We start from the raw sequence: 23,971 nt of genomic DNA, 5'->3' as shown, positions 1-23,971 counted from the left end.
TGGTGGGACCACAAGTCCCAGGGTACACCTGCCATCTTCTCCTGCTGCCGCCAACGAGTGGGAGGCACCAGCACTGCGCTTAATGTGCTGCCTCACCTCCCGCTGCGCAGGACGCGGCTGCAGAGCCATTTGTGCTGGGGACGACCTTGGGGGCACCTGTAAAATCGCCGGAGGGACTGAAGTCCCAGGGAATGCTGTCCCCGCCGCTGCCCGCATTCCTGCAAGCCTGCACTTACCCTGCCATCTTCTCCTGCAGCCGCCAATGAGAGGGAGGCACCAGCACTGCGCTTAAAGCAATGCGGGACGCGGCGGGCAGCACCCGGGCCATGGGCTGGCCCGTCCTTGCCCGTCATTGCCAGGCAAAAGCGGAGCAGGGCCACCCCCATTGGCTATTGAATTAACGTTGCATCTATACCGGTAAGACTTCTTTGAGACTCTTAATCCAGCTGTTTTTTCCGGCACACCCAGATCATTTGGCAGAAGCGATAGTACGCTCCCCTTACATACTACTTGGATTTGGTGGCGGACACAGGGAATTTGTAGCCCAGCGGCCCACAAGAACAATCTGTGGAACTTATTCGTGCCTCGTATTATGTTGGTCATCAGCTGAGACTCTTTCTACATGTACTTATTGACCCCTTAACATCCCCCTTTTTATAATTTTAATGTAAATGGTTACTTGGCCTACAGTTTGTGTTTTATGTATTCTCCTCTCTAAATTGCAATTCTTGTCTTGTGCTGCAGTCTGCTCTTCTCCTCTTAGGTTCACATTGGAGGTGACCCTTCTTTGATTTGAATATGCGTAAGTGCATTTGTGCAGTAATAAAAAAAATTCCCCAGGTGCCTTTCCTGGCCCCTTTGCCCCAAACCTCAATAGACAGGATGCTCCAGAGGGCTATAGGGGTGGTGTCAACGAAAATAGAACTGACGAAGGGGCGCCTGTCTCTAACCCCAGACATATTCAGACAGGGGACTGAGTCACCCATATCTCATACAATAATTCCTGATTCCCCACTGAGACCAACATAACCCCTGTCTGGAATAAATGAGTCATCATCACCATCCCCACAAAAACTCCCAGTGAAGCCAGTAACTCGTAGAGGTGGCTCCACCACTAGTACTTCTAAGAATATTAAACGTAAAGCAGGAAATAGGGTAGGAACCAAGAGAAGGAAAAAACCAGAATTTACAAACATTGTACCTGAATTAGTTAGTGATGGTAGTATGATTGAACCTCTCAGTAACCCTCAAACAGCTTCTGACTGTCCTTCTTGGGCGAGGAACCTGATAGTGGAGTTGGAGACCCAGATGAGAGCTATTGTAAAGGAAGAGCTTGTGCTCCTACTAAACCACATAGGCACAGGACAACTGACTGGGTTGAGCTGCAAAGGCAATTTCCCTGGAAATACTATCTCTGTTCTAGAGAAGAGGAAAGATGGAGCTCCCAGACAGATAGTATAGCCCAATCCAGCCCTAGCAAGCATGGTCCTACAAGGGTTGCACCCCCCGCTGTCCAAAGGAGTCCTGGAAGGGCAGAAGCTCTTAGTACTATGCCAGTTGATAATACCTCTTCACATACTGAAAAGCCTGGTATCCATCCATCCTATGATCCCAGGACAACAACTGGCCCTAGGAGCCCTATTAATGCAAAAGGAAGTAATCACTCTGCCCCCTCTAGGGAGGACTAACAAAGAAGAGGGCCCATCCGTATAGAGCTTAGGGAAGGCAGGGAAAGGCTGAATCCAGTAGAGGCAGAGGACATAGTACCAGCACTACCAACTATAAACCGACCCCCAGTCTCACTCCCTTTTGTTATTATATTAACACAGGTTCCTGAGATCAACAATGGCCAGAAAGAAACACAACTAGACCTAAGGAAAAAGTGACTTTTTTGGCTAACCAGGCACAAGCAGTTCACCTAAGATAGGGTTTGAAGAGTGGGATGGGTGGGCAAAAATCCAAAATCAATACAAGGAGACTGCATAGTTTTCAGCTTTAGCAATCCACTGACTGTACAAACTTTAGCAGGCCAGTTTGCCAGTCCCCATGCACAGCGGTTCGAGCTTATACTCTGGATTCTTTTTATTTTAACAATTACACCCTACCCTGGACTCCAATATACAGGGCCCCAACAAACAGGTTCCAACCCTATCTAATAGCATGTCAACCCCTTAGACCCCTCTATAACATCCCAGTGGCAAACTGATATGGGGTTCTAGATGAGGTGGCTTGACTCGTGCTGCAAGGTGGCCATAACTCTAGTATTGATATTTCAGGGGCCAAGAGGCAATCAGGAGTGAATACTAGTGGGCAGCAGACACAGTATATCCTCAGTAGCAATGGAGATGAACCAGGGGACCAACAGCTCTCATCTCAATGGGGAGTGTTACATTATGACGGGGTAGGTGTACACATGTTTAACAACTCACCTCCAACTTCTTCGGACCATTTAACTCCTAGCCTATCTAGAAGTGCCCCTCCAATGGAAGTTGTTAATGTAATCCCCATGGCCCAGCTAGATGTCATCTGCAGCCCTAGTAATAACAGTCATAATGCACATGGTGGCAACCATATTCCTGGCCATAAGTTAAGGATTCTATCATGGAACATCGCTGGAATAAAAAGCAAACTGCACTGCCCAGACTGGGGACAACTTGTAGGCACCCATGATTTGTGTATGTTCCAGGAGACATGGGCAAGAGAGGATATCGTAAGGGGAGGCTATATAGCCTTCAATGTGCTGGCGACCTCAGGGGGAAGAAGTAGACCCTCGGGGGCTTATGCACTTGGGTCGCTACCCACTTGGATTGAACTGTTGAGCAGTTGAACACCTCATCCAACGAGATCCAGTGTATTGTACTCACTTTTCCCTCCAGGATATAATTAGCCTTCATCAACATCTATTTCCATCCTGTAAGCATCACTCAGGAATCCCCGACCATAGACTTACTTAACACTTTTATTGACTCAGCTCCCCTGAATGCAAGGCTGATTATAGGGGGAGAATTTAATTGTCAATTTGAGCCCCTTCCTCCCCGCCCCCCACTGATGCTCCCTCTAGTGATGAGGACAGTCTTTGGCTAATCCCTGCTCCTCAAATTCCACCGGTAAAGGCCTGGACTCCCCCGGTACTCCAGATAAATGCAGCAACTGGTACCCACTCCCTGAGGGCTTGCAGCGGCCGTACCAAGTCTGACTAGCCAGGGAAGCTATCCTTTAATAGAACAGGACAAACCTCTCTGCTGGATTATGTCCTAGTGGAGACGAGCATTTAGCAGTGGGTTGTTTACTTCGCTACCATGACAGTGATCATAATGCCCTGATAGTGGAGCTGGAGCCTCCATAACTCTATAATCCCATGGCCATTGGTACTCCTGTAGGCACCAACCTAACACTTACCAACAATAGAAGGAAAATCAGAGGGGAAACACTCAAGCAGTCACCAGACAAGGCAGCCGCATTATATTCTCTAATCATCTCGCCTTTAATGGAAATGGAGTTGGCTGCTACGTCACTTAACACTCCACAAACCATTAGCAGACTAGAGGCTCTGCATGTAGAACCGTCAACTAGCTTGACTAATATTTTTAACCCTCTGACACAATCTAAAGCGAACAAGGGTGCCACGCAAGCTTGGTTTAATAACTCTTGTCACAAGGCAAAGGGTGCCCTCATAGATGCTATCAAACATAAGGATAGACCCTTAATTAAATCAAGCAGGGCACTGTATCAAGATAGTATCAAGCTAGCCAAGAAGAACTGGGAGCATGAAAGATGGTATGCCATCAAGACAGCACTTTCCAATATGGACATAAAGCGTTTTGGTCACTAGTGAGCACAGATAGCAGTGTAGAGCACTTAGCGTTAGAGCCAAATATTGCTGCAGCCACAGTCCTGTCCTTCACTGAGGAAGCCACAGAACCCAAAGATGAAGCATCTTTAGCAACTTTATGGAACTTCCATGAAGATCCCCAATGGTTTACTCTAACAGAAGTTTCAAACGTAACCAGGAAGCTTCCCCTAGGAAAGGCCCATGGATGAGACAAGATCCTGGGGGACTTATTTGGGGAAGAACCTAACATCTGGGGACCCTATCTCTGGGCAATATTTAATAGCATCTTGATTGGCATGAAGATCCCGGAAACCTGGTTAGGGGCTGAAATCTTCCCAGCTTTCAAGAAAGGTTCTCCCCTCTTGCCCATCAACTACAGGCTGATCAGCCTAAAAGAAGTCACTCAGAAATTATTTGCTAGGATTCTCTTCAAGCTTCTCCACTCTTGGATGGAAGAGCGTGAAATTCTGAGTGTGTATCAGGCTGGTTTTCGGATGAATGTCTCCACTATTGATCAGCTCTTCACATGCCAAACTGCGGGAGGTTCTTGAACTGCTGGTTATCCAGCCCTACTTGTTGTCATTGATTATGCAATTGCACACAGGTAATTTTGCTCTAGTCGGGTGTGGAAAATCTGGGGAATTGACCCCCCGCTTCCCAGTTAAAAGAGGAGTAAGGCAGGGGTTGTGTGCTGCCCCCTACCCTGTTTTATCTTTTCATTAATGCTCTGGTGGCCCAATTAAATGAAGTAGTGGACAATGACATCCCAAAACTGGTGCTTGGCAAGGTGCCAATAATGATGTTTGTGGATGACACCTTGTTGTTATCTAAGTCCCCTATGGACATACAAAGGATTCTGGACAGTTTTGCTTTATTTTGTAAAAATCAGGGGCTGGAGATTAACACAACAAAGACCAAATGTATGGTCTTTAACCCATCCAAAATATCTTGCCCAAACCCCTCCTTAAACGGCACCCTGTTAGAGAGAGTGACTGTCATTGATTACCTTGGTGTCACGTTCTCTGAAACCTTCGAATAAGGCCCACATCTAGACAAGGCAGGCTTGAGGCTAGCGCAGATGGTGGGGGGAATCACTAAAACCTTTAGGAACTCCCTATACAAACCGCCAGGCCCGGTGGCTGAGATATATAAAGTACAGGTAAGGAGTGCTGTAATGTATGGGGTGGAACTATGGAGTTACCGTTCCTCTGGCGGACTGGCCAAAATCAGTTGCGGCCCGTGGAGGGAGTTCCATGGGGCGGAAAGGCGGGGCGGGGGGTAGTAAACACCGGAATATGGATGATTGCAGGTAAGAAAACAATTAAATGAATAAAACTAATTTCGTAGTGCGCCCTGCATCGCATTTTGCAATGCAAGACGTGCAACTAAATTAGTTTTATTCATTTAATTGTTTACTTACCTGCAATCATCCATATTCTGGTGTTTACTACCTCCCACCCCAACTTTCCGCCCCACGGAAGGTACAGAGTCTAAATATCGAGTTTGTAATATTTACCTACAGAAATATCGAGTCTGAAATATCGAAGGTAAAGAATATCGAGGTCAAGAATATCGTTGGACAGAATATCGAACCTAAGGTAAGTAATATCGAATTTTTTTATAACGATGTAAGTAATATCGAAGTGAGTAATACTGATATCAAATATATCGATGTTACTAATTTCGATGTTACTAATATCGATATTTGTATTATTGTTATGTATTTCATTATGTATTTAATATGTATGTGTTATATGTTTTTTGTTAAGTATTTTACTTGTTTTAAATTATATGTGTACTATTTTTATATATTAATAATGTTATTTTTAAATCAATTTTATGTTTCAGTACTGGAGCAGGTTGTGGGTTTATAGGGGAATAGGGTGGTAAGTAATTTAAATATATTAAATTAATTATTATTTTTTAGGAATTACAAATGAATTTTAATTCATTTTTGCATTTAAGTTTTGTAGTGGGTAGTGGGCTTATAGGGGAATTGGGTGGGAAGTATTTTAATTATAATTAAGTAATGGTTTATGTTAATTTATTGGTATTGCTGATTAATTCATTTTTGAATAATTATTAATTGGCAATTAATTATTTTAATTGTTAAGATATTTTTTAAATTGGTAATTTATGTTTGTAATTGGTAATTCATTTCTTAATTGGTAATTAATGTTTATAATTGGTAATTAATGTTTGTAATTGGTAATTCATTTTTTTAATTGGTAACTCATTTTTTTAATTGTTAAGAAATTCTTTTTATTAGAAAATATGTTTTAATAATTGCTAATTAATGTTTTATAAAAAGTGTTTTTTGGAACAAAAAATAATTTTATTGTTTAAAGTTTTTTAATTGCGAATCAATTTTTAATAATAAATATGTTTTTTGTTTTGAAAAATATTTTATTGTTCAATATTTATTATTTGGTAACTGATATTAATTAATTAATATGCATTGTTATTTATTGTTAATTTATTGTAAATTAATTATTCAATTGTAATTATATTTGTAATAATTAATAATGGGTATTTGTAAATGATGTTGTTTGAAAAAACATTTAAAAATCTTTTTATTTACAAAACAAAACAAAATAAAAGCATCAGGTGACGTGTTATTTTCACAGTAGACAAATATGTAATACATATCACAAAGTAGTTCTTTTAGGATATCATTCAGGTATCACGTGGAATACAGCGCTACTGACATTTCACCAACTTCCGGAGGAGTACATATGTCCCCCGTATAGCCATTCCAAGATCCCCAGACCTTTCCCCACTTCCTGGGACACCCCCTTGCTATGTAGACTGACCTCTCACTGAACTTGCACGAGCCTAAGTCCTCCATCCATTTCCCAATCTGTGGCACCTGGCTGGCACCCCACAACTGAGCAATGTTACGCTTGTCAATCATGCACGCCAGGGTCACCCGTTGTTTCCCATGTTTGGTCAGGTCAGTAGGTTCCCAGACATTTAGAATGCAGTGCTGGGTCTCCAACACCAACACCAACCCCACTCCCATGACCACTCGGATCTTTGCATGGACTTTGACCCAGTAGTCCTGCACTCCCACACAGTGCCACAAGATGTGCATGAATGTTCCTGTCTCTCCTCATCCTCTCCTACACCCCCCACTCTCGGCCAATCCCATCCGCACCAGCCGAGGTCCCGTGGTGTACGACCGATGGAGAATCTTCAATTGTACCAACCTAAGCCTCATCTGAATGGCCACTAATTTAGGGGAGGAAACTGCCTCCATCCAGTCCTCGCCACCAACGGATCTCCCATATGGTTAATTAGCTTCTTGTATACTAATGAAATAGTTTTTTCCGGGACATGGCCGTCCAAAATCCGGTCTTCCAATGGGGAGGCCTCTGGAAGCACGGTGCCCCTGGGGACATTGGCCAGTAGGGCGTGTCGGATCTGGATGTAGCGGTAGCGCTCACTCTCCCGCAGATGGTATTTAGCTCCCAGGGCGTCAAATGTAAGGATCTCATCCTTCCCCCAGATATCCTTAATCTGTGAGATCCCGATGAGGTCCCGTCTGTCAAAACCCTTCGTTTTCCACAGGCTGCCCAATCTCTCTGAGCTCCACAACGGAGTCGCCAGAATAAATCTCCCTTCCCATCTGAGGAATCGAGTAGCAGCATGCCACACATGGACTGCGTGTGCCGATGGCCCTACAAGGGGAAACCGGCTGCTCCTAGTGTATAGAGCCTTAGTATAATCTCCCCCCCGGCATCTGACCGTGTTCCATCGCATATCCGGGTCAAGAGGAGACCCGTAGACAGCATGATTTATCGCCGCTAGCTGAGAAGCCCAGTAGTATTTCCGGAGGTCCGGTAATCAGATCCCTCCGTCATACCAGGGAAGAGTAAGCTTGGAGAAAGTTATGCGTGCTCTGCCTTCCCAAAGGAGCTGATGCTGGTGGGACTCTATTTCTGCTAAATATGAAGAGGGCACCGGGTCCATTGTGTTTTGGAGCGCATATAAGAAGCGGGGGAGGGCTATCACCGCTCTGCCCAGCAAGGAGAACGGTAACGATTTCCGCCTTACCACATCCCTACGTAATCTAGCCAAAGGAGGACCCAGATTCTTATCATGTCTCAACTTCAGGTCCATTGTCACATATATGCCCAAGTAGCGGAATCCCACCAACTCAACTCGCACCGGGAAGGAGCCTGGGATGACCGGGGGATCTCCTCTGAGAACAATAAGCACTGATTTCATTCAATTAATGGCATAGCCAGAGTACCTCACAAATATGGCCAGAACATCCGAGAAACTAATCAAGGATTCCCTGGGAGTAGTAAGATAAAGCAGGATATCGTCTGTGTATAGGGAGATCTTATCTTCCCACTCCGGCGTCCAACGAAGCCCTTTGATCGATCAGTCCCAACGGACCCATGCCGCCAGGGGCTCAAGTGCCAATGCAAACAATAGTGGGGACAGAGGACACCCCTGACCCGTGCCCCTATTCAAGGAGAAATCGGCGGATTTATGGTTATTTACCACAACCCTAGCAAGGGGGCCCGTATACAAGAGGCGGACCCAACCTATGAACTCGTGGCCAATGCCCATCTTTACCAGGACTGCGAATAGATAGGGCCACTGAACCCTATCGAAGGCCATGGTCGCATCCAATGACAACAGGACCGCCGGCTCGTGTATACTCGATGCACCACCCAGGATACCATGCAGCCTCCACAGATTAAGAGTTATTTAACATTTAAATTATTAATTATTTTAAATACAAACATTATTTATAAGTATGTTATATTTAATTTCTATGCTATCCAAAGCTTTCCCTACTGTTACACTCTCTGGAGTGGGAATAGTAATTTTTATCCCTACGCTGTCCAATGTTTTCCCTACTGTTTCACTCTCTGGAGTTGGAATACCAATTTTTACCCACCCGCTATCCAACTCTTTCCCTACTATTTCCCTCACTGGAGTGGGAATAGTAATTTTTACCTTTCTGCTATCCAAAGCTTTCCCTACTGTTACACTCTCTGGAGTGGGAATAGTAATTTGGATCCCTACGCTATCCAACGTTTTCCCTACTGTTTCACTCACTGGAGTGGGAATAGTAATTTTTACCCACCCGCAATCCAACCCTTTCCCTACTGTTGCACTTACTGGAGTGGGAATAGTAATTTTTACCCCTACGCTATCCAAAGCGTTCCCTACTGTTGCACTCACTGGAGTGGGAATAGTAATTCCCCCCCCTATGCTATCCAAGGCTTTCCCTACTGTTGCACTCTCTGGAGTGGGAATAGTAATTTTTACCCCTACACTATCCAACGCTTTCCCTACTGTTGCACTCTCTGGAGTGGGAATAGTAATTTTTACGTTCCCGCTATCCAACGCTTTCCATACTGTTGCACTCTTTGGAGTGGGAATAGTAATTTTTAGCCCTACACTATCCAACGGTTTCCCTACTGTTTCACTCGCTGGAGTGGCAATAGTAATTTTTACCCACCCGCTATCCAACGCTTTCCCTACTGTTGCAGTCACTGGAGTGGGAATAGCAATTTTTACCCCTACACTATCCAACGCTTTCCCTACTGTTGCACTCTCTGGAGTGGGAATAGTAATTTTTACGTTCCCGCTATCCAACGCTTTCCCTACTGTTGCACTCTTTGGAGTAGGAATAGTAATTTTTACCCCTACGCTATCCAACGCTTTCCCTACTGTTTCACACTCTGGAGTTGGAATAGTAATTTTTACCCACCTGCTATCCCTACTGTTGTACTCACTGGAGTGTGAATAGTAATTTTTACCCCTACGCTCTCCAACACTTTCCCTACTGTTGCAATCTCTGTAGTGGGAATAGTCATTTTTACCTTCCCGCTATCCAACGCTTTCCCTACTATTGCACTCTTTGGAATGGGAATAGTAATTTTTACCCCTACTCTATCCAACGCTTTCCCTACTGTTGCACTCACTGGAGTGGGAATAGTAATTTTTACCCACCCCCTATCCAATGCTTTCTCTACTGTTGCACTCTCTGGAGCGGGAATAGTAATTTTTAAACCTACGCTATCAAACGCTTTCCCTGCTGTTGCACTCTCTGGAGTGGGAATAGTAATTTTTACCCCTACGCTATCCAAAGCTTTCCCTACTGTTGCACTCACTGGAGTTGGAATAGTAATTTTTCCCCCTATGCTATCCAAGGCTTTCCCTACTGTTGCACTCTCTGGAGTGGGAATAGTAATTTTTACCTTCCCGCTGTCCAACGCTTTCCCTACTGTTTTACTCTTTGGAATGGGAATAGTAATTTTTCCCCCTATGCTATCTAATGCTTTCTATACTGTTGCACTCTCTGGAGTGGGAATAGTAATTTTTATCCATACACTATTCAACGCTTCCCCTACTGTTGCATTTTCTGGAGTGGGAATAGTAATTTTACGTTCTACGCTATCCAATGTTTTCATTACTGTAGGTTTTTTTTGTACTTTAAATAGTAGTTTTATTTATTCATCTATTTAATATTTTTTGTATTATTTTAGATAATGTAGTATTTAAATATTTTTTAATATTTGAAAGTATATTTAATTTTTTTCATTTATTAAAATAATTGTTTACTTTTTATTTATGTTATATTTTATGTGTGTAAGTGTATTTGTACTTTATAATATTTGTAAATAATTTATAAGTAATTCAAATAATTATTACAAGTTATTTTTAAGTAAGTATATATTATTTATTTTATGTATATGTTTAATTAATATTTTATTATTATATATGTATTACTTATTAGTTTTAAACATTATTTTTTTTAACTATGTTTATTTTATTTATTAGTATTATTTACTTTATTTTACACATTTATTTTTAACAGAAAAAAAACAATATTTTTAATTACGATATTTTTAACATCGATATTTTGATTTCGATATTTTTGTACTTACCTTGTTGTAGATAGGATGTTGATATACTTGCCTTCGATATTCCAGTGTTGATGTTTCTGTAGGTCGATATTCTGTGAGTCGATATTCTGTCAGTGATTCTCCACGGAACTCCCTTCACGGGCCACAACTGGCCAAAATAGAGAATCAATTCATGAGAAAGCTCTTAGGCCTACCGCCAAACACCCCTCTTATCCCCTTTAGGAACCAAACCCATGGCAGAGGAAATTGGACTCAGACTACTGACTTTTTGGCGTAGAATGTGGATACTCTTGAACTAGCAGTCTATCAAATGGAACTCAAGGGGGTTTTGGGACTCCTGGGGGTAGGAAAATTGCCATGGTTCAAATACATAAAAGAAGTATGCGCCAGATTAGGCATGCCAAACCTATGGAGCTATCCTGAGGAAGTGTCCCCGACAATACTATGACTTGAACTAGTAAAACCCTATAGATCGCTCAAATTAGCTGATCTACAGGGGAACACCAAATTTGGGCACCTAACGGCTGAATACTTTAATATTAATGCCCAGTATCTCTTTGAGCCTTTCCTGGATGAAATACAGTCTTCCACGGCAAGGAAGCTGTAAATCCAGTTTAGAACAGGGACCCTCCCGGTTCATGCATTTACGAACAAATGGTCAAAAGATCCCACCATTGTATGTCCAACTTACAATAGCCCTGACGAGTCCGACATTTATGTTCTTTTTTTTTTGCCCTGGCTATAAATCCGCCAGACCGCATTGGCTCCTACCACTATGCAGAAATCTGGGCTGCAGGCAGTGTTTGGAGATGTATATAATTCTAAAATCTGATACACAACTCCCCCCATAGTTTTTGCTGTTTCCCGATTCCTTAATTAATGTGGCACAGGCGTAGGGTTCTGCTAAACACACCCCAGCACCCATAAATATCTCTCCTTGCACTATGATTTTTTTTAGCTTTTTAACATTTTAATATCTTTTATGTGGTTTTAATCATTCTTATTCTTAACTGTTGTAATGACATTGGATAAACCAAAATGCATTGTGGCTATTTATATATGCTCTAATTTAGCTATACATGTATTTGTATTTTCTACTTTTTATGGCCTCCAATGACCGAAATAAAGTTTGTTGAATGAATAAATGAAACTGCCAGGAGGAGAGTGAGAAACCCTGATGGGTAAAGAAAGCCCCCACAATTGGCCTGTGCCTAGGGAGAGTCATAAAGCCATCTCACTCTGGAGATGAAGTCATCACCAAGGCCACATTTCCGGAGCGCAGCAAACAGGTAGTGCCATTCTATCATATTAAAGGCCTTCTCAGCATCTAATGACAGCACCAAGAACTTATCTGGAAGGTCCGCTGATAGCCAAACTGCATGAACTAACGTGATACTGTTGATCGTTAGAAGCTTTTGGTTGCTGGTTGTAGTAGTCAGAGGAGCTTTTCGGTGAAATAATTTCTGGTACAGATATAGTGATTCTACGGACGTAGCTGCTTTTGCTTCTGCTTCTCAACAGCATACATCTGATTTTGAAACCTGAGAGCCAGTTTAGAATCCAGCCTCAGAGCTTGGCTCAACATGGTGTGACCTGGGCAAATGAAGTAATATCCCTGTGCTTAAATTTTTTTAAATGTCTTTGTGAAATTCCCATTTCATGTATATAATCTTGTTGATTGTCTCTCAACCAACCATATCATGTTGAGTGCTCTGTTGCTTCATAGCCAGGTTCCCATTAAATACATACTAACAAATACATGTGTGAATGCAAGAAAGACCTCCATTGGAAATTCTAGGAGATTGACCCAAGACATGTTACTGGAAGGAGGCCAGAGTCAAAGAAAGAAATCCATGGGTCCACCTGCAGAGATGATTTAGTTAAGGGAAACATAAAAGTAGACTACTTAAGTTAATATTGTTTTGACACTCTACATCAAAATAAAGTTAAATTTGATTTCTTGCACACAAATTGATAAGCATATTCCCACAGGGTCATATTCTTCTGAATCCATAATGCCATATATTTGAAAGATAAATCTGGTATGTCATTTTAATGTTCACGGTGTCGTTTGGTGTCATGGTGATAGGTTTATCCCTCTAGCAAGCATTCCTTCAACATCACCCTGGTATCTAATCTGATCATAAACACATATGTGTAAATTGTACAGGCCACCCTGGAATCACACTGATAGATTATTGTCCTGCTTCAAATGAGACAAATGTAATTAGATAAATCATCAAAGTTGGCACTTAATATAACAAATGAATGACTACAAATTGTAAGATTTATTTTTATTAAAAAATTAATAAAGTCAATCCAAATCTAAAATGCTGTGACACAGATTAATTGGTGAAGTGAATGGTAACAATAGTAAATAAAGCAAACATAACAACATGCAATGTGGTACTTCATCATATACCCCAGTACAATCATGTGTGTATAACAAACTTTCCTGAATTGCTACATTGCTGGTAAAATGATCAAATTTCATCAACACATTTCTGTCTCAAGCCTCATACTAAACACAGTACTTCTTTAACACTTACAGACTTATTTAGAGTTTAGTGGAAGGGGAGCGCAGTCGTTAACTGGCAGTGTCCAGCCCTGCCAAACTTCCTGTTCATCTGCTCTATTTAGAGTCGGGTAAAGCACCAGGTTTATATTGATGAAGCCTCTGCTAGCTTCACCACTGTAAACCTCTGGCAGCCCATCGGTTAGTGGGTGACCATGTCTCAATGGCAGCCTACTCAATCTATTGAAGGATGGACTAACTTCAACCATCTTTCCTGCCCTTGTCTGCCATGTGATGCATGGTGAACATGGGCTCAGAAAATGAAGAAAGTCCCCTTGTGCAGACAGAAAACTCCAAATGCATCACAGCCATGATATTTTAGTTTAGAAAAAACAAACACCTGGTTTAGAAGTTTGTTATCACTAAACAAAAACATTTCCAGAGTGGGCACTTTAAACATGGCCCCCACTCAGCAAAGTTTCAGTGCTGTGAAGGGAGCCACTACCATTTTGCCTGCTGTGATAGCACTGAGATCCCTACCTACTTCAAGAGGATCTTTGAATACGTTGGATGTTCCCCCAAGGTGGCGGAGGCCGTGGCCTCTGCCTGTGGTTGGCCGGTTATTCTCTAATATCAAATGGACAAAGAGGTATTTGTGGATTTTATATGAGCCACATGTGATCTGCTATACATTTGATTTTATACTTTATATATTTTTCTATTTTCTATTTGGAAATCATGTGTAATTGTTTTATCTTTATATAAACACTAGTTTCCCAAATGGCAAACTATCTGGAGAGTCTTACATGGACCCTTGTAAGAATTCATTGATGCTTAATTTTCAATATCGTGTGTTTATATAAACCAACGTGAAATGGATTAGAGACCGGCACCACGAGGTTTAACCGCTGGTTTCATTAAAGAATCCTCAGTTGTGCGAGTCCACTTTGTGTATATAAGATGTCAGCAGTCAGCCTTAATACGCAAACCGTGCATTCAGCATATTTGTCATGCTGTGCGGAGTCATATTTTCCTTTTGAATTACAGTGATTACAACAAATGCGGTGTCTAACTCTAATCCCTACCATACTGGTAGCTCTTAAAATAGGCATTGCACATATGTTTGATTACAAATGTAATTTCAAAATCGTCTTACCCTTCTGAACTTATTTTATTAGGTGGGTCCTTCCTGATCATACCATTTGCCTCCCACTTTCTCAGACAAACCAGGAACAGTGATATGCTACTACCATTGCTCAATCTACACCCAAGGCAACAGAGGCAGCCAAAACTACTGGCAAACTTCATAAACCCTCTGAATCCCACTGACTTCCTATTAATAATGTGACACCATCGGTACAGGGAGCCCCGGTGAAGGTAGAATTGCATACTATCTTTTGTTTGACTGGGATTCACTCTGAGAGAATGGTTTCAGTTTCATGGTGATTTCAAAGCTCATGGCAGACTGGAGGATTAGGTCGCCTCTGGTTTACTTCTACATCAGGACAAGATAGTGTGTATCTGTCATTTGGAGCATAAGTATCAGAACTGCAGTAATAAAGCAGAAGCTTTTTCTCTGCTCTGTCATAGGGAAACACTTACTTCCCCAGTCTTTTCCTCATTTTGCTCGGCTCTTGAGAGAACATACAGATGTCTCCTAATAGCGTCTTAAGCAGGGGACGTGTTCTAAAAGAAGAAGTGGGGGGACTAACCTAGTTAATCAGCATGCATGACATCACAGCGTGTGACATCACAGGAAGTGGCATCATAAGTGACATCAGATCTTAAGCCCTCACATATATGTTTACCATGTCTATCATGAGTACATTGAAGCTCATTTCGAGTACACATGCAAACCCTCCGGATTTAGGCAGAAGATTCACACGTTTGTAGGCTACACATAAAACAATACACGTTAGTGGAGGGCAGTGGGGTATAAGGTGCACACAGTATTGTGACTATGTAATCTGAAATATAAATCCATTTGAAACTGCTTCAAAGGAAATTAAAACAATGACCACCCCACGTTGTCAATTTAGTGTGTGCAATCCTACACACCCTCATAATCTGAACACAAATTCAATTTCCTGAGCACAAAATATAAAATCCGAAGCATAAGTCCATGCAATAGTTATTTTCAAGGGTTTGTTCTTGATCTTTATTCTGTAACTCGTATCTTCGGAAGACTTTTTGAATCTCAAAAACACACTTCAGTTCTTCAATAATACAACCAACAGCCACATTTCTTGCCAACACGTGTTTCGTCTAATGGTGATAGCTAAAGAATTCATCAGGGCTAGAACAAACAAATGTACGGCTAAGTTATCCTATATGACGCACATATAAATCTTTGTGTTTAACCTAACCTCCACCAAAAAAGAATTGAAAAGTATGGAACACCCAGTGCTCCACAAACAACCTAAAACAAAGTCAGAGTACTTACAACCGCTGAAGTGAAAGGCAGAAACACTTCAGGATGTCTACAGGAAAAACACTATTGCAAAGACGCCCAATCGGAGAGAGAATCCCTTCCAAACATAAAGGAAAAGAAAAGAGAATCATATCATATAAGTCACCACTCAACAGATCCAACTTGATGTGACAAAAATTCAAACTACCACTAAATAATCCCAAAGTAAACAAGATAGAGAACCCTGTACACCACACATTTCACCAAAACGATATGTCACAAAAAAAGTCACTGCAAACTGCTATATCAATTCAGCACAACAGGTTTGGACTGCCTCTATCATGGACTGCCTTCATCTGATATGATGAACAATATAAAACCTATGACAACATGCAAATATACATCATGTAATTATGGACCTATTAATTTTCATGATCTTATCAAACATTTTGTATAGTTAATAAACATTCTATATTTTACTAGTTAAAACATAACCGCCAAACCACACGCACCAGACCAGGTGCTTTCAGTCACTAATATCAGTATATAATCATCAATCTTTGTGCGGTTTCAGTACTATCAGCCGGTTTCCTAAATAGTCATATAAGAAAAACGTAATATCTCAACTCTAAACATGTCCATTACTGAGTTAAATCAAGTCTCAACTGTTTCAAAACATCTAGGCATATGTATCCTCCGTTCATACACCTCCCGCAAATACCTGTCATTATTGTATGAGCTAGCTAGAATTCAAATTTTTTATGATTCAAAAAATACCCAACCTGAACATACTGGGTGGACGCTGTCCACCCGCGTGTACCCCCAACTTGTGCCCTGGCCTTAAGAAACAGATGTAAACATTAGTTTCTTCAGGAATATCACAATTGAACGCAGTGACTAAGTCATAAGTTTAAGCTGGTATTTTCCTGATATTCCAAACATGCTAATGTCAACTCTTAAAAAAAAAAACTTCCCTTGACCTTGCAGAGCTCTATTGATGTACATTTTAAAACCTATACAGAAAACAGTCACTTCACAACTTCAAAATCTCATTGAAGAGAATTAATGTCTACATGACCGCAAGCAAGATTTAGACTGGGTTGCAGCACTGAATTGGAGTTAAACCTATTATATTGGACCTCTCTGCTGCAACATTACCTAACTTCGGGAACTCACTGTGTTTGGTTTTAAGGGAAAGATACTAGCCTGGATCACTTCCTTCCCCTCAACGTGTTGACAATCAGTTTTTCTTGGAAATTTTTATTCTCAGCCTAAACATCTCCCATGGGTGGCTCTTCCCGGGGGGTCTATACTTTATTCACTCCTGTTCATCCTCTTTCTGAGTCTATTAGTCCATTTGTTCTGGACCTTCAATATTAGGTCATACTTCTGTGCCAAAGACATTCCAGCTTACTAATTTCACACATTATATTGGAAGCCACAGAAGAGATGGATGAAATTAAATATTTCGATGTTAAATTATAGTAAAACTGAAGTCCTTCCTATTTTTTGACTATATCAATAGATGGGACTATTTTCATGGCACCTTTCTCTTGACACCTTCCCCAGATGCAGTCGCTTCCACTCATGATATATGTGTCATCCTGTACTCCAACCTCTCAGTTGAATCCCAGATTTCTGCAGGAGCAAAACATTGTTTCGATCAGTTTTAACAAATTCATAAGATTTTCTGTTTTCTTTCATTTCCTCATAGCCTGCTAGTTGCCAATGTTTTCATCCAGTTTATGATAGACCGTGGCAACTCTGCTTATCTTGGTTTGCCTAAGGCATTTGATCATCTTCAAAAGCTTCAGGATGTGTCAGTTAGGCTTATATTTAATTTAAAAAAACGTTTGCAATCAATGTCGTTTGCCTGATGCTTAACGTTTTTCATGGTACCCCACCAGATTTCTTTCTGAAAATTGAAAGAAATATATTCTCTTTCTTGATTTGAAATCCTCCTCCAGCCTAACCTTTTCTGGTCTGAAATTTAAACTCTGTAATTGGGTTGGTACGATCTCTCCCATTCCTGGGACCCTCTTTGTGAAACTCACTGCCGTTACCCATTATATTTGAACATGACCACTACCGATTTTCAATGTCAGATATTATCTGCAAGAGGCTGTGCTTTACAAGTAATCTAAATTAAAGAGAGGTAAGCAATTGAATGGTGGAAGATGAGTTGCCGTCTCTTCTGCATTTTACCTCTCGCGAGTGTCCAGAGGCCTGAGGAAGATAAGAGTGTGGCACCACCAGCGGTCTCCTACTCTGTCAGCCACTCTCTAACCAGGAATTCCCAACAGTGACCACTTCAAGTGGGAGATGGAAAGGGTGGGGGGCACAGAAGAAGGCAGTTAACTATTCAGACAGGGTTATGATAAGGGTAGTGGTAAGGTGGAAGGAAACAATGTGTTGTAATGTCTATTATTTAGGTGGGGAACAAAGGATAATAACGACTATCGTAGAATTGGCAGACACAAATCCAGTTATTCTATTTTTTTAACATTTGTGGAATGGGGTAGTGCGGAGGATGGTATGAGAAAGTATCTTTTCCCTTGGGAGGAGCAGAGTTGAGATTTCGAGAATGTGGTTGAGCTAGATGGCAGGACACCTAGTGCACTTATATTGTAGGTACCACACAGGGCGCAGGCCTGGGTGATGTGGGGACATGCTGTGCACAGCTCTCCCATGACTCCTCTCTCCCTGTGCTACGGATCTTCACAAGAGGATTCTGCGGATAAAATATCATAACATTGTAGATGGGTAACTAAATAAAGGGGGGAATTTTACCTAAGGTTCTGAGTGCTATCATAAACAAGCCTTGAAAAAACATTCCCTTTATTCATGTTTACACCAATCTATAATTATTCATAAATGTTTTGCTTATAAATAAATGTGTCCATTGTGTTTTTGATTAGGTCCGAGTTACCCCAGAGGTTCCAGTGGTGGTTCTTTCAGACGGTACCAGGTAGGTCCATATGATTTCCCCAAGGGTACCAAGAGAAATGTCATGCTAATGTGCAGCGAGGTTCCTGACGTTTTAGGTGCATAGAGATACCAGTATGCTCACATGTGAGGATGCAAAATTGTATAATATTTTTCAATTTGTGGTTGCTGTAAATTGGTAAGCCAGACTCAAGGTCATTTATCACCCAGCCTTGCATCTCTACCAATCACTAAAAAAAGTAATTATAGAATATCGCTTTGTTTGATGATGTCATTTTAGGTTTTGAAGTTTATTTAATAGTAATGTGAGGAGATGTAAGTTTTGTTACAATAAATATATACTTTCTACTTTACAAATAGGCAACGTGCAAAATTTCACATTGTAATGTTTCTTAGATATAAACTCAGACCTTCACTAGCGCCTGGAAGCTCCTTCCACAAATCAAGCATCCGTATTCAATCTATGCTACTCAGGGGCATATTCACAAGGAGCTATCACAGAATTAACTGCACATTTACGGAGCCAAAGCCATCATAAATTTACCCCCAACCCATTCACAAGCAAGTGCTAACAGCCCACAGCACCAGTTTTCCCGCGAAAGCAGCAGCAAAAAACATCACCACAGAGGCCCCCCCCCAAATGTCGCCAATGAGATGCAGAGCAGGTGTTCCAGTGATAAAATCTGTGACAACACCACACCTCAACATTGACAATGACCAGATAGAACCGCGAAAAAAACACAAAACATGCAATGAGCCGCGTTAGCAGCAGGAAATTTACATCTGCTCTGACCTGGTGCAAAGACGGACCAGAGTCTGCACCACGAAAGGGAGCACAGCCCACAGCCACACCTGAAGGCAAACAGATGCTATGGAGCAACTGACTATGCAGCACAGACACCCAAGAGGGCGACAACACCCACCTACACCACAACCATGCCCATAGCATCCCCCCCCGGGTCCATCCCCCAAACCTGGATCAAGAAACTGCACACCAACACCACGAATCACAAAACAAATATGTCACCTGAGGTCACACGAGCAGGACAATCAACATGCATGCGTGGTCAGAAATGGAGAACCAGTCATACAGCAATGCAATCACCAACACAAAACACAATACAAACAAAAAAATAAACAGCCATTCGGATGAGTCCTAGCAGGTCCACTCTGGACAATCTGTAGGACACAGCCTGGAAGACGAAATACAACAGAAGAAGGTGGGCCATGTGCCCAATAAAGGAAAGAGAGGGAGAGAGCAAGGGAGAGAGACAGAGTGAGACTGCACAAGCTGCACAAGGCTTTACAGGGCACCTGGCACCACATGCCAACGTGTGTGTGTAAGGCCATCCATACACCATGAGCCTGAGGCCGTGTCCCAATCGCAGCCACAAAGCCACATCTCATTCCGAAACTGCAAGTAGTAGTCCGACAAACCTCTGGGATGAAAGCTCTATTGTCCCAATGCAGACGGCGGGAGGACACCTGCACTTTGTGCCTGGAACACCCTTAGATGCCATGGCAGATGTGGACTACTTCAACATCAGGCATAGCGCAAAAAAACTATCCGCCTCATCCACACCCCACACACAGAAGCCCCTGCTGGAGGTACCCCTGCATGGGATGGCCTTGACTCACACGAAAACAGCAACCCATGCTGCCCAACATTGCACATACATACGAACCATTGCTCAGAGCCGTGGCATTTTCTCCACACAACTGCCGCAGCACAGAAGAGTGCGGGTTCCATGAGACGCACCAAGGCAATGGTAGGCCGTACCAGGCACATGCACAACCCCCGTCACATGGAGCACTACTGTGCACGCATGCTGCATTTACTGGGCGCATTGCCACTGGCAGGTTACCGGCTCAGCTTCCGCATTGCCTACATCACCTGCGTCCAGCCCTGGTTTCACTGCCAAACATGCACATTCGAGTGTCCCATGGAAGTCTGCCTATCCATCAAACCATAGATGAATTGAACTATGACTTGAGTGCGTGTCCCCTGTTGGAACACAAACAGGAGTGTAACCGAGACAGCCGAGCATGGGATGCCTTGACATCCTGTGTATATATTGGCAGTTGAGCATGGGAGATTGCACAATTCCTCGTGTGCAGTGACCACATAGAGGCGCTACCATATTGGGCTGCATTGTAGATTGGTGAAACGGCGTGGGCTAGGCACACCTGCCCGGACCAGTTAATGTATTGGCTCACCGTGGTGTTCCTTGAACACGACAACTACGTACTATTGGAACACATTGCATATGAAGCTGCGCGGGCATTCATGGACGAGTAACTACGTCCCTGCAGCCACATTCGACTGTTACCCACAACACAGGTCCCAACGACATGTTGCTACTTGGAGATTGCTTACATGTCCCACCACAACGGAGGACACGCCTGCCATCGTCCCATCCCTGGATGCATATGCATGTAACAACGTGTGTGTACACACCCCTGTGCAAGGTGAGATAGGTCCATAGTCCTAGCGACACAGCTTTATTTGGCAACAATTCCAATTCGCACACACTGCTGGGGGACAGCATACACAGAACTGTGGCATGACATGTGAACATGTCGGACCTTTTCACCTAAGCACTGTCAGCAGAGCAGACAAAATGCGCACCCCTGTGGCAGAGCACCTTGCTGATCCCATGGGCAGTGAGTCGTGCCCCCTCACACGGGGCAATGGACAGAAGCCAAACAACACATGACTCATCCAGCATGGCAAGGTGGGCTGGGAGCATAGCCATCCGTGATGATTATCGTCCATTTTTGCAACTACAATGTCTGAACCTCGACATGTACCCATGCTGCGTGCAAGTGTCTTAAGCATGTCCCTGCCTGTAGTGGTAGTTGCCTCATCCGTACTGACATGCACATACCAATTATGTTCATGTCACCCCACTGGTGTCTAACTGTGTTGTGTGTTGATTTGATTGTCCACTTGTGTGCCACAATGAGTATCGTCCCTGCAGAGGGAGAGACTGACTGACGCATGTGCAATGGTGGAGTGTCCCTTTTGCAAGTTCAACCTCCAAGAGCCAGACATTGTCATGGGATAGGTGCTGGCCGACATGTGCACTTACGTGACTACAAGAATGTGAGTATGGTGGGCAACCTCTGACCATGTAGAGCACTGTCATACATCATAATGTGGCCACACAGAAGTATGTAAGTGGGTTTACGACATGCAGTTCTGTTGTCACATGTGATGTAGGGCAGCACTCCTGGGCTGCTACAGATTCGGTCACTCCTACCCACAGCCCCATTCAACACGTGGACATGGGGCTATATTGTGGGGGGTCGTGAGATTATTGTTGATGTGCAATGGGGACACAGCTAGTACTCACCTTCAAAGTCATTCAATTTCACATGTGTCTCAGGGATACACATGCGCATAGACCTAAGTTACCATGGTGTACCTTCATGTGCAATCATCATCCCCACATCCAGCCATACTTACATACGTGAGAGAACATAGTAATGATACATGTGTGTCATTCAGAATGTTTTATTCGGGTGATTGATGGAGCTCGTGCTATACATGGCCATCCAAGCCCACATCACATGGAAGCTCAGTGGTCGGCCAAACACAGTCCTTTGGGGATTGAGCAGTGATTAGGAAGTGGATTCCGCAGCAAGATTGCCGTGGAATTGGTCTGCAGTGAAGAAATGGCTGTCCGTGTCAGGGTCCGGGTGAATGTCACAGAGTGTTCCAGATGTCAGTAGGAGGTGTTTCCCAGGGCATGCTGCGTAGGTCATCACCAGGCAAGGACAGGGCACATGTAATGTAATGTAATGGAGTTTTATAGAGCGCACTTCTGCCCCGAGGCCTCGTAGCGCTTAGGACGGGAGAGGAGAGGTGACTGTCAGAAGGTACGCGTTAATGAAAAAGAAGGGTCTTCAGCCGTTTGCGAAACTTGAGTAGATCTGGTTCATTACGGAGGGAGAGGGGTAGGGAATTCCAGCGTGAGACGGCATTCCACGAGAACGAGCGTCCTCCCCACCTTGCTCTTTGATTTTACGGATTGTTGCCCGGCATGTACCCTCAGAACGTAGGGCTCTTGGCGGATGCTAAGGGGAGACTAGGGAGCAAACTAATGCTGGGCCAGTGCGCCACATGGCTTTCTGGGCTATACACATCACCTTGAATTCAATCCGAGCCTGCATTGGCAGCCAATGGAGTGTTTTCAGGGCGACTGACCCTGAGTGTCTACGAGAAAGTCCGAACAATAGGCAAGCTGCAGAGTTCTGAGTAACCTGCAGTTTTTTTATGGTACCAGCCGGAGCACCTAAATACAAGGAATTCCCGTAGTCAAGACGGGACAGGATGATAGCCTGCACCAAGATCCTCCGGGCATGGAATGGGAGGAGCGGCAAGATTTTCCTCAGCATCCTCATCAGCCCGAAACATGTTGCCGAGAGTTTGGTGGCTTGGTGGTTGAATCCTGGCAGTGATGGATGCTACTGCCACCTCCTCACACCGTAATTCCCCTCCCCTTCTTACTCCCCTGATACGGGTTCTGTGTCTGGTGTGTCCAGTGTGTGTGATGGATCACTGTGTGCCACTGACACAACAGACTGTGAAGGTGATGGGGCAGCATCACTGTGTGCCACGGACACATCAGGGCTCGGAGCTGTGTGTGTCGAAATTTCCGCAGCAGTCATCTTGGAACGGCTCAGTGGCAGCAATGGCAATATGAAGTACTGCAGAGCATTGAGGTTCCCAGTTGCTACTCCCTGGTGTACAGCTGTGGCAGACAGACTTCAGCCTGCCTCTGCTCCATGGTCTCTAGTGTCCTCCGCCTCTGTGTCAACTCTGTGCTCTGATCGCTGGTGCCTGTCTTACCACACATCTCTTGTATTATGCTCATTGCCCCAGCGAGATCAGCCAAGGTCTATGTTGGAGAATAGTGCATACAGGTGGTGTCTGTTAGGGACTGTACATGGTCCCTGATGGGACTTAGACACCCACGTATGGCATTGAGTTTGGCTGCCACAAGTCCAAAGCCCACCCGCAGATGGTCAGCCAACTCCACCTGGCAACGCCATCTGTTATTGGTACTCCATGAATTGGTTGGGGGCACTGGGAGACAGCCGTGGAGGTGTGTGTTTCCTGCATTGTGGTCTGTGCAGGTGGTGGGCTCACTTCAGGCAGCTGGCTATCTGCGATCCCTTGGAGGGTGTCGGTGCAGATGACCAGGGTGTCCTCTTCATTGTCACTGAAGATGTGTCCGGTCTGCTCTGCAAGAGGTGTTATTTCTCCCTCTGCAATGTGAAAGGGTGGATTCAGGGTTACAGAGTCGTACATGTATGTTGGAGATTAGCTGATGTATACGTTCTGACTGTATGCCAATGTACATTGTGGC

The 23,971-nt window shown here is 43.4% G+C and overlaps 1 protein-coding gene across 2 annotated transcripts in view; it reads left to right on the top strand.

Annotated features, from left to right (window-relative positions):
* The window catches only part of LOC144826531 (dual oxidase 1-like), a 1,074,750-nt gene that overhangs the window by 926,256 nt on the left and 124,523 nt on the right, over positions 1–23,971 (top strand). For both annotated transcript variants that reach the window (XM_078684961.1, XM_078684960.1), the window contains one exon: positions 18,569–18,618. In XM_078684961.1, the coding sequence (XP_078541087.1) occupies positions 18,569–18,618 (50 nt within the window). The remainder of the gene's footprint in view (positions 1–18,568; positions 18,619–23,971) is intronic.

The sequence above is a fragment of the Lissotriton helveticus genome, chromosome 3_2 (genome assembly GCF_964261635.1).
Source record: "Lissotriton helveticus chromosome 3_2, aLisHel1.1, whole genome shotgun sequence".
In the NCBI taxonomy this organism is placed as follows: Eukaryota; Metazoa; Chordata; class Amphibia; order Caudata; family Salamandridae; genus Lissotriton; species Lissotriton helveticus.
This window is presented reverse-complemented; position numbering and strand designations above follow the sequence as displayed.